At 44.1% G+C, this 12,020-nt stretch overlaps 1 protein-coding gene across 3 annotated transcripts in view; it reads right to left on the reverse strand.

Moving 5' to 3' along the window:
- The window catches only part of LOC106537730 (VPS10 domain-containing receptor SorCS1), a 565,787-nt gene that overhangs the window by 26,278 nt on the left and 527,489 nt on the right, over positions 1-12,020 (reverse strand). For all 3 annotated transcript variants that reach the window (XM_087725812.1, XM_087725810.1, XM_087725813.1), the window contains exons 20-21: positions 9,073-9,206; positions 963-1,086 (exon numbers count right to left, since the gene is read on the reverse strand). In XM_087725812.1, coding sequence (XP_087581938.1) covers positions 963-1,086; positions 9,073-9,206 — 258 coding nt within the window. The remainder of the gene's footprint in view (positions 1-962; positions 1,087-9,072; positions 9,207-12,020) is intronic.

The raw sequence follows: 12,020 nt of genomic DNA on the forward strand, positions 1-12,020 counted from the left end.
TCTGAGGTTGGTAAAATGAGGACCCAAATTGTTGGGGGCAATACACTGACTCTGTAAACTGCTTAGAGAGGGCTGTAAAACACTGTGAAATGGTATATAAGTCTAAGTCCTGTTGCTATTAATTGGGGTTATATTTTTTCAAGTTAATTAAGAACGAGATTTTATCAGGGATTCTTTGGTTTTGGTTATATATTTTGTTGACTAAATTGCCTGGTGTGTCTGTGATATGACAGAATAAAGCTTTGTGTTACAAAGAAATACTTAGTGCAGCTTTTCTGCACTGAATTTTTCTCAGAGAGCAAAATTAGTCTTATACCAATTCTCTTTCCTGTGGCAAAAATATTTAGGTTCCTCATATAAGAGAACTATCAAGTTTACTGCAGCACTAAAGAAGCTCTAACAGAACATAGAATGAGCTATTAAAAAGAGAGCTACTGTGATCCACAAGCCATATGAGGTCTCCTGATCATTTTTGGAAACTGCACAAAAATTCTGATTCTCCTCACAGTTTTTGGTCAACATAAGGTCTGATGTACGAATCTTGATTTGTTTCTTTGTCCCTTAAACCTTTTCCTGGTGATTTCACCGTGTCAACAAAAATGCTGACTGAAGGTAATTTATAAAAATTCAAAGTGTAGGTCTCAGTCAAAATCATGTGTTTATTTCTGTTTCAATATATGATCCAGGTGCTGGGTTGCTGAAAAATAAGAATTTCTCTGGGTGTAAATCTATTATGAAATACAAAGAATGCATTTTGTGAAGGATAAGTAGATCCTTGAACTTATAAAAGATAATATATATGAGTTCAATTTCAAAGCTCTTGATTGATATGATTGTCATATAGTTTCCTTGTATAGTTTTGTCCTTATGTTCTTTTTTCCAAGCCAAGAACACAGCAAAGGGGAAATGGCCACGGAAACCTAAGGAATAAATAAACAAGACTGAACAAAAATAGGGCTCACCATATACTGCAATCATTTTGGTGTCTTGCAGAATAGTGTTTCCTGCAGAAACTTGTACTGTGATTATGTTCATACCTTCTGTAGAGAAGGTAAATGTGATACTCCCTTCTAGAGTAATTAATGGCTGCAAATACATAAAAAGGAAACATGATAATTAATTAATGTATTCATTAAAAGCCAAGACAAACATGTTGCTAAAAACAAACTGGGATTGAAAATGTCCAAAGAATCATTAGGAAGATATTGCCACTGATTTATTTTTCTTACATTTTTCAATTGTATGAAAAAGCATAAATCATGAAAGGTTCTATAAACTATAAAACCTATCATCTAGAAAAGCCTCATAAAAGTACCAACATATGCAGAAAACAATGAATAAGCTCATAAAATACTAAAAGGGTAGTGATAATAAACAAATGCTTGCCTTGGGTTGTATAAAAACCAAGCCACACATTTGGGTTTACTAACCAGAATAAATCAGGATAATAAAAACAAATCAAATTAGGGCTTTATATAATGAACAAATTTTGAAAGGTACACGTACGCATGGATAGATTTGGTAAGACTGATATTTTCCCCTTTTTAATTCTTCCAATTTTTAATGTATAATAGCATGTGAATCAACTGTTGACTTACCTTCTATGTGTGCTGCGAGGGGAATCCAATCATGGGTTAACTTTGTCCATTAGCCTAGAGACTGAGTATGTAAATTTTGACCACGTCTCCTCTGACTGGACCAAGTCAGTTTTGCACAAAGTCAGCCGTCGAAAGATGTATGTCAATGTCACTCATGGCCGTAGTCAGAGCAGGTATGCAAGTCACGTCCAGAAAAGTCCAGTCAGGGAAGAAAGGCAAATTAGTCATAGAGTCAGAGTCAAGAGGAAGCCCTGGCCAGCCGAAACTGCGGGCGGGTTTGGATTCCCCTCGCAGCACACATAGAAGGACCGTTCAGGTAAGTCAACGGTCGTTCTCCTGTGTGCTGCTTGGGGAATCCAATCATGGGACATGCCAAAGCAATTAAGTCCCAGGACGGGAGCTAGGCTGGTCAGGATCCTCTGCAGAAGAGAGAACCCTTTGCAACACTCTCCGCCCAAAGGAGGCCTCAGCCGAGGCATACACATCAACTTTGTAGTGTCTAATAAATGGCGAAGGCGATGACCACGTAGCCGCCCTGCAAATCTCTTCCACCGAAGCTTGCATAGCCCAGGCTGCTGTGGTAGCTGCACTCCTGATAGAATGAGGAGTAATACGTCTGGGAACCGGTCGGGAATGGCTGTCGTATGTCAGCGCGATGCACGTCTTCAACCAACGGCCGATAGTATGTGACACCTTCTGTCCCATGGACGACGGCTGGAAGGAAACAAACAGTGCCTCCAATCTTCTGAACGACGCCGTACGCTTCACATAACGTCGGAGAGTCCTACGAACATCCAAATGATGCCACTGGCGTTCCTGAGGATGGGAAGGCTGCGGGCAAAAGTCTGGGAGGATGAGTTCCTGAGCCCTGTGGAACACCGTATTGACCTTCGGAAGGAAGGCCGGGTCCAAACGAAGCATCTGTTAGGATGGAAAATGCAGAGATCCCCATGAACAGAGAGGGCTGCCAACTCCGACACCCTCCTGGCCGATGTAATGGCCACCAGGAACACCGTCTTAAGAGTCAGCAACCAAATGCTGATGGAGTGGATGGGCTCGAACGGGGCAGATGTGAGTGCCCTGAGCACCAAGGTTAAATCCCAGGTAGGATAACGGTGCACAGTCGGAGGCTGTAGATTAGCTGCACCTTTCAGGAAGGACTTGACTCGTGAGTGCTGGGACAAGGAGCGGCCCTGACCGCCCCCAATCACCGTGGACAATGCCGTGGCCTGTCGGTGAAGCGTGTTGGGCGCCAGTCCCTTATCAAGTCCCGATTGCAAAAAGTCTAAAACTTGAGGTACTGAAGCCTTGATGGGATCGGTCCCGGTGCGACGGCACCACCTACAGAATGCCTGCCAGGTGGCCTCGAAAATACGAGTAGTAGATGGTCGTCGGGCCACCTGGATAGTGTCAATAACTTTACTCGAGTAGTGGAGGGCGGTCAGAATAGCCCGCTCACGTGCCACATGGCTAACTGCAGGAGCTGGGAGTTCAGGTGGATGAGAGCCCCCTGGTTGAGCTGGATCTGGTCGTCTGGAATCCTTCACAGGCGGGATACCGACAGGTGCACGAGGTCTGCGTACCAGGGTTGTCTGGACCACATTGGAGCCACTAGCAGCACTTCCGCCTGTTCCGTCAAGATCTTCTAGATGACCGACGGAAGGATCGGGAGAGGGGGAAAGGCGTAGAGGAGGCCGGCCGGCCATGGACTGTGTAGAGCATCCACCCTCTTCACCCCGGGAGCCTGGTACCTGGTGTAAAAGCACGGGAGCTGCGTGTTGTGTGGCTGCGCAAACAGATCCACCTCGGGGAGGCCGAACCGGCGAGAGAGTTCCCGGAAGATGTCGGGGTGGAGTTGCCACTACGGTTGGTCCACGGTGGCTCTGCTCAGCCAGTCCGCCTGTGTATTGGCCACACCCGAGATGTGCTCTGCTCGGATCGACAATAAGGAGGTCTCCGCCCAGCGATGTAACTTCTCCACCTCCAACATCAGGGCCTTGGAGTGGGTGCCCCCCTGGCGGTTGACATGGGCCTTGGAGGCAACGTTGTTGGTTAAGACCAACACATGGTTGTGTGATACAATGTCCCGAAACTCCAGGAGGGCTAGGGGGATGGCGCAGAGCTCCAGCCAATTTATGCTGTTTGACTCGACTCCTGACTCGACCAGCGTCCCTGAGCCACCCAGTCCAGGGCATGGGGCCCCCATCCAAACAGGCTGGCATCAGTCATAATTTGGATGTGGTACAGTTCCCTGAAGGGGCACCCTTGGAGGAGCTTGGAGGACGTCCACCAATGAAGGGATCTGAGTGGCTTGTGTGGGAGTCGAACCTTGGTCTGGGAGTGGCTGGTGTGTGCCCTCTGGAAGGGAAGCAGGAACCATTGAAGTGGGCGTCATGGAATCTGGCCCAGGGAACCATGTTGATACAAGATATCATCTTCCCCAACAGTTTGGACAGCATGGCCAATGGCAAGAAGCTCTGGGATAGTACTTGATTTGCCAGGTGCTGGATGCTCTGTCACCTCTCTGGAGACAGGGAGAGTTCGCACGTCACTGAATTGATGATGGTCCCCAAGTGGAGCAGCGATGTGGTTGGCTGCAAGTGGCTCTTGGGGAGGTTGAGGACGAAACCGTGACTGCGCAGCGAGTCCATCGTGACCTGCAGATCGTGTAGGGCCTGGTGCTGAGACAGAGACAGCACCAAGATGTCGTCCAAATAACAATTCACTCGTATTGGGACCGAGCGAAGCGAAGCCGCCATGACTGCCAGGAGTTTGGTGAATGTGTGCGGGGCCGACGACAGGCCAAAAGGTAAGGCCCGGTATTGAAAGTGATGGCCATTGAACTGGAAGCGTAGGAACTTCCAATGTGCCAGATGGATGGGCACATGGAGGTACACCTCTTTGATATCGACTGATGTCATCATGTCGCCTTGGCGGATGGAGGCCAATATACTTTTGAGAGATTGCATTTTGAATTTTTGGTACTTGTACCGATTGAGCCTTTTCAAATCTAGGATGACCCGCCATCCCCCTGAGTTCTTGGGCACAAGGAACAAGATGGAGTAAAATCCTAGCCCTTCCTGACCCCTTGGTATCGGCTCTACAGCCCTGATGGTGAGAAGGTGCTGAATTTCGGCATCCATGAGGCGCCGCTTTGTTGGACACCTGGGTACGGGACACTTGATGAATCGCCTTGGGGGAATGACGAGAAATTCTAGAGTGAGGCCCAGCCTCACGACCTGAACGGCCCAGGTGTCAGACGTGGTCTCCGCCCACTGATGAGTGAAGGCCAGGAGACGCCCTCCAATGGCTTCCTCCCCTCATGAGTCACCGGTACCTCCGAAAGGACCAGTTTCCACCTCCATGAAATGGCCTCCTAGCCTGAGGCTGTGTCTGGTTCTGCTGGCGACCCCTATCTCTAGCCCCCGTGCGATCCTGACCACGATCCTGGGCCTGGGAGAAACCCCTGTTGTAGTGTGGAACATAGGGAGCAGGGGCGAATCCGGAGTCCCCAGCCCGAAAGGGCTGTCGCCTATTATAAGGCTGTTGCCTCCTATTGGCATGGCCCGCAGTGGAAGGGAGGACCTTACGCTTGTCTCTAGTCTCAATGAGGATGGGGTCTAGAACAGACCCGAACAGAGCCCCACCTTTAAAGGGTGTGGACGCAAGGCGCCACTTGGATTTGACATCCACTTGCCAGTGGCGAAGCCACAGCAAACGCCGGGAAGCCACGTTAGAGACTACAGCCCATGAGGCGAATTAGGCAGCACTAAGAGTGGCATCCGCAGAAAATTCCAAGGCTGCCATCAATTTAGTAATATCTTGGTGAAGGCGCATTTCCTCTGGGGCAAGCCTACCCTGCAATTGCTTAAGCCACACTAAAGAAGTCCTATTAAAGAAGGCCGCAGCAGTAGCTGAGCGCAGAGCCCAGGCCGCAGCCTGATGGGTCTTACGAATGACTGTCTCGGCCTTACGGTCCTCCGCCTTCAAACCCTCTGAAATTACTGATGGGATCAATGCCGGAGAGGCGAGGGCTGCAATAGGGGTATCTATGGTGGGGAACTGAAGGAGGCCTTCCAACTCAGGAGTAGAAGTGTACAATTTCCTATCCCCAGTGTTGGGTGGGGTAACCACGGTCGGTTGATCCCACTGCTTTTGAATCAGATCCAAAAAAAGCTTGGGTGAAGGAATAACATCCTGCAAAGCTACCTGTTCAGCAAAGAGGCGCTCAGTTGCATCCAACCCCACTGCTGTGCTCTCCTTAGAAGCAGCCTCCCCCATGTGGGTAGTGGTTTTAGCCTTGTAAAGCAAGGACTTAAATAGAGAATGCCGGAATAGGCCAGGGCAGTAGGCTTGTCCAGAGGCAACCCCCCATCATCGGAGAACTCCCTGTCTATAACCTCACCCTCCTCCACTAAGGCCGACTCCACACTATAGGTTGAGTGAATCAGAGAAGGAGGGTCTGTTTGCAGAATAGATGAATCCCCTTGCACAGGTTGGGGATCAGGCCCAGACTGGGCCACAGAGGCCCTAGGCACCTGGGTCCTACGAAGCAACTCTGCATCTACACCTCTAGAAATAGCTGCAGATAATAATTGATAAAAATCAGGGGGAAGGCCCAAATCCTGCCTTCCAAAGGCCTGAGGCCTGCAGCTGTAGGGGTGAAGGTAGCCAAAGGCCCTGCATGTGGGGGTGATTGAATCGAAGCCACACTAACTTCTGAAGTGACTGGGGGGGATTGGGGCTCCAAACCCCTTTCCCAGGAAGTGGTGCCTGGGGCAGGTGGATATCAGGGGACCAACCCTGCTCAGAGATGCGCACCAGAGAAGCACGCTGTGGAACCAGCACCGGTGGTGAGCAGCTAGGCGCCCCCGAAGTTTTGGATGTTGCCTTAGCCTTGTCCTTGCGTTTATGCGACTTGTCCCGAACGGCAGAAGAGGCCTGGGGCCTATGGCTGGAAGCCCTAGTAGTGGCCCTGCCAGGCCTTGGGCTAGTCCCTTCCTTGCCAGGGGAACGGGGCTCACAAATGGGCTCAATATTACCCTTTGAAACAGACTTATCTGCCATGGTCACAATAGAATTGAAAAGGCTCAAGTCCAGATAGCAATGAGAAGCGATTCACTCCACTGCACAAGGCGCCACGTGAAGGCAGAAGCTACGCTGAGGCGACCTCCTCACTGAGTCAGCAGCCACAAGTGAGGGAAAAGGGAGGACCGTCGGAATGATGCTGACGCCTGGGCACGAATGTGAACGCCACGCCTCTCCCATCCATTCCTGCGCATGCGCAGAGCCTCAGACCAACATGGTGGCCGCTGCAGAAGGCTTGAATTTCAAACCGCCAATGCAGCAAACAGGCACCAAAAGCCAGTAAGTTCGCAAGCCCTTCTTGGCTGCAGCGTCGCCCAAGGGGAAAAACTCCCTGCGGCAAGGGACAGCAGGTCTGGGAATGGCCGCGCCGCACAGGCGGGTTGCTCCCGACATGATAACAGTGCCGGGCAACGCACCGGCCCAGAACAGTAAATAAGGACAGTCTTCAATCCGCGTGCGCGAACGCTACCGCTGCGAGTCGGCTTGCCGAGCCAGAAGGTCTCGCAGCCTCCGCTCCCAGGCAGGAAATTGAAGGCAAGAGGGTTTGGGCTGGCAGCGAACTGCCGCCTCCACCTCTGATCACAATAAATCAGTTGAAAAACCTCATTATTGACTGCAGAATCCAAGAAAAAGGTGATAATTTTGTCTATTAGCCAAGAGAAAATTGAGATGCGTCTCGTTAGGCTGGACTGAGTAAAGAAACTGACTTGGTCCAGTCAGAGGAGGCGTGGTCAAAATTTACATACTCAGTCTCTAGGCTAATGGACAAAGTTAACCCATGATTGGATTCCCCAAGCAGCACACAGGAGAATTGAATATTCCCATACAATTTGTATGTTTTAATGAACCCAAAGTAAACAAAATATGAAGTAAAAAGTTAAACTCATGTATTCCTTTTGTGCATCCGACCAATTCAAAATAAGAAACTTGTTAATACGGAAGGTGCACATTAGAACTTCCATTCTATTTTTTTTTTTGTAAAATTGTTAATAAGGCCACTGAAAAATTGACTCATTAAAGGAAGACCCTTCTAACTTTTCAGTTTGGGTTAAACAGTGTTGAACAGTGGTGTTAAGCAGTGAAGTTTCCTTTCATTAGAGTGGTATCATATATTTAATTGTTACATAGCATTATTCTTTGCACAAGCTTGAAAATTATCTGTCTGCGGGTTTTCAAAGAAAAAGAAAGGATCATAAAGATTAAACAGGGAAAAGGTCAGGCTACCAAAAGGAGAAATAGAAAAGTAGTGGGGGGGATGAAGAACTAAAGAACCACATAACAATAACAATAAATGAAGGATTCTTTTCACAGAATTCTTGGTACTAAGAACTTTGTTGTCATATTTGTAAATAAATCAGTAACAACTTGTACCATATCTATGATCTCATAATGTTATCAAGTGTGTGAATAAATTACCACTGAAGGCAATCACGTTGTTTTCTAAAATAACGATAGAACATATGAACCATTATAGAAAAAGTACAGCATTGTTCCATGTAAGTATTGTGGAAGAAATTAGTCACCCATTGTACATGTAGTTTTTGACTTATGACTAATCATTTAATGACCATTCAGAAAGGATATTTTACAAGAGGCAAAGCACTTCCGACCATTCATGTGTTCTCAATGGAACATCCTTAATATAACTTGTGGTTAAAGTCCACTCTCTAATTATTTTTAAATGTCACAGTACAGCAGCTCACAACCCAAATTCATTAGAAAGAAGAAATCAGTGATAGGTAGCAAATTAAATATTGTCCATAGGCTATGCCTATGGGTGATTAATAATGCAAATGTAGCACTTTAATGCAGTGTTTCCCAGTCTTGATACTTCCAGGTGTATGTATTCAACTCTGAGAATTCTTGTTAACGGTCATGTTGGCTGTAGAGTTCTGGAATTTGAAGTCTACACACTGGGGAAATTGCCATGGTTCATAAATAATGGTTTAATATAACAGAAGTTGATTTGGGGAATCTATAATTCCAGGCTTGGAAGGTTTTTTTTTGTTTTTGTTTTTAAGTAAAGATGGTAACTATGGACATTCAATCAAAAGTCTACCCCTTTCTGGGTTATAAAGACAACCCTGAGTATAAAAAGAGTAGAAAATGGTATACTTTCAAACTCTAAATAACAGACATATGTATAAATGTGCTTGAAGCTGAACAACTACATTATTTTAAGCTACATTTTGCATAATGGGGAAAAACATTTTTTTGGTATTAAGCGAGTTAATTAAAAAAAAGCTGATTTGTATCATAAAAGTGCTGAGAATTGCTATCTGTGATTTTCAGGGCCCTATAATCTGTTTCTTTAGTCAATTCTCCCCCATTCATAATGTGGCCATAACATTAATTAGCCATTGACTTTACTGTATAAAATACAGACCTCAGTATTGTTTCCAAACCACCAAATATATGTTAAGGTTCCAACTTGACTGGGCCATAATATTGCTGTGGCATTAACTTCTTTGTTCTTTGTTGTTACAAATGGAAGCGACAAATGGACATGCTCTAAAGGACCTAGAAATGAGGAAGAAATAAGAAAAAACGTTTTCATAAAAACATTGTCAGATTTTAAATTTTATGTTCTGCAATTTCAGTAGGACTGTAGGCTGCTTCATTTACAAACTAATGTCAGCATTATTGCAATCTGCAGAAGATAAGAGCAGTCTCACTACAGGTTGTTCATTCACGCAGAGGTGGAAGGGAAGAGAAGGGGAAACATAAAAGGAGATAGACATTGTCTAAATTCTACAAGAATCCTAACTTATGATTCCCAGAAGAATAGCTATATCATTTCAGAAAAAAGGGAATATTTTCTATTTGAAATATAGATGTTACATGCTCCCATTGAGCCGAGGTGGCGCAGTGGTTAAATGCAGCACTGCAGGCTACTTCAGCTGACTGCAGTTCTGCAGTTCGGCGGTTCAAATCTCACCGGCTCAAAGGTTGACTCAGCCTTCCATCCTTCCGAGGTGGGTAAAATGAGGACCCGGATTGTTGGGGGCAATATGCTGACTCTGTAAACCGCTTAGAGAGGGCTGAAAGCCCTATGAAGCGGTATATAAGTCTAACTGCTATTGCTATTGCTATTGTAGAAGGAATTTGAATAATAAGTTAAAGTAATCAAAGAGTTGTTTCAAAGACCTGTAAACAAATTCTGAAAATCCTTGCTACCAAGTACTACTTCAGAGTAATATTGCTGGATTATGTATATGCTATTGATAAAAATAGTATGACTTAATATGTTTCGTGATAATTATTAATGCATCATTTTGCTCACATTCAAATAAAGCAGTGTATAACTTGTGTTGAATTTTATATTTACCAACAAAGAAATAAAGGGAGACTTTATCTGAAAGTGGAAGCAGTATGTTCCGTCCCATATTTGGGTAGATCAGGTGGCCCTGATACCCCAGTCTCACTGGAAAAAACACTCAGTGTATACCCTATATGCAAACTTCCAAAGTTTGAAATCAATTTCCAGGAAAGAGCTGGAATTCCATAGAATAATGTGTATATATACATAAGAATGATGTCACTGAATGAAAGCGTTCTGTTTCTTAGCTGTCAACGTGCATAAAAACATTACATAGGATCTTCATATATAAAAATAGATAAATTTCTCCTCCTTTCGCCCAAGGTGGATGGGAAGTCATGTAAAATCTCATGTATTAGGACATGACATATGTACTGTAACATCTATATTTCTCTGGTGTGATAACTTATGAAAAGCGATATAGACTGTACATACAAGTGCTGATTCAAAATGTATGTATGTATGTATGTATGTATGTATGTATGTATGTATGTATGTATGTATATATTCATTCTTCATTAAAGGATCTGCTGTTTCTGATATTGGTTTGGGGGGAAAATTCACCGAAGCAGGTAGTTCTGATTAACTATTACAAGATAAAAAGACAGATTTAAAAATGCAGTTTTGGAACAGCAGATGGTGTTGTACTACTATTTACATGAATAGTTAGCAATGTTTAAGTATCTAACAAAAGTTTGAAAATTATTTGTGCTGTTTAAATTAAAAAGGGTTGCATTCAGAAGTATTAATTAGTTCCATGAAGCCTATATGCTGGTGACTCTATGTTCTAAACTGGTGGTTATTAAGGGATTGTGCAGATACCAATAGGAATGGAGCTATTTGGAACTGGTTATTTCTGAGGCAAAGATACAATTTACAGGTTGCTTTCTAAAATGCACTTTGTGTACACACTCTGTTGTGTAACAGAGTCTAGGGGCTTTATTGGGGAAGGGGTGGGGGTAATTATATTATTCAAGACTTGGAAAAAGTAATTGAATCAAATAATTTAAAAACTATTGTTGTAGAAATTCAATTGAAAAGTATGAGAACTGTGCTATGTAGAAGAAAGGTGTATTTCCCTAAAAAATTAAATATTAGGTGATACGAAAATACTTCATCTGTCACTAGAGGAAACATTGGTGTGATTAGTTGAAGTATCCCTGTAAAGTATGCTCATTCATTATAGATTTCCCACAGTTGAATGGCATTGCATACCACAATAATTCTTTTGAAGTTGTTATTCTATTTCATATCTCATTAACCTTTCATTAGTTGCTTTCTAAAATGGATGTTTCACTGTTCTAATAACTTTAAAGCAAAGATTAGTAGTGTGATAGATTTGTATTCTCCATCACTGGAATTTTCTTTCTGTCCTTAAAAACGAACAACACTCATGAGGAGTCAGTGGGATGTAAGTGTTAAAGAACTAGATTAAGCATTTAATCTGTCACTAAAATATGACATGGAGAAAGAACAAGTAAAAATTATATGATAAAGTAGATAAAAAAATCTTTAAAAGCACAATAAGTATAAAATTATGAGAGGAATTATGTAGAAAATAATAAATGAAACAAAATTATTAACAATGCTTATGAGGAAAATTGGTATAAAATCCTTAATTTATGTAATAGATCCATTTATAATTAAATAGATAAAGCATGTAACAAAAAAGGGGTAAATGTCAGTATAAAGAAGCAACTTTGTATTACATGCAGTGGTTATGTAAAAAAAGACACCTCATAAGTATTGGAAATAAATATATAACATTAAACAAATAACGAAAGAGAATGTTGCCTATGGTACCAGAGGGGAAGCAAAACTTGGAGAATATGCAACAGTATCAAAACTGATTTATCTATCTGCCTGCCTGCCTGCCTTCCTGCCTGCCTGCCTGCCTGCCTGCCTACCTACCTACCTACCTACCTACCTACCTACCTACCTACCTACCAGGGGTGGGTTTCTCGCCCCGTTCCAACCGGATCGGTTGGAACGAGGCCGGCGGCGTCCTCACGCAC

The sequence above is a fragment of the Thamnophis sirtalis genome, unplaced genomic scaffold (genome assembly GCF_051295495.1).
Source record: "Thamnophis sirtalis isolate CommonGarterSnake01/CBP01778 unplaced genomic scaffold, rThaSir2_p1.2 scaffold_11, whole genome shotgun sequence".
Lineage (NCBI taxonomy): Eukaryota > Metazoa > Chordata > Lepidosauria > Squamata > Natricidae > Thamnophis > Thamnophis sirtalis.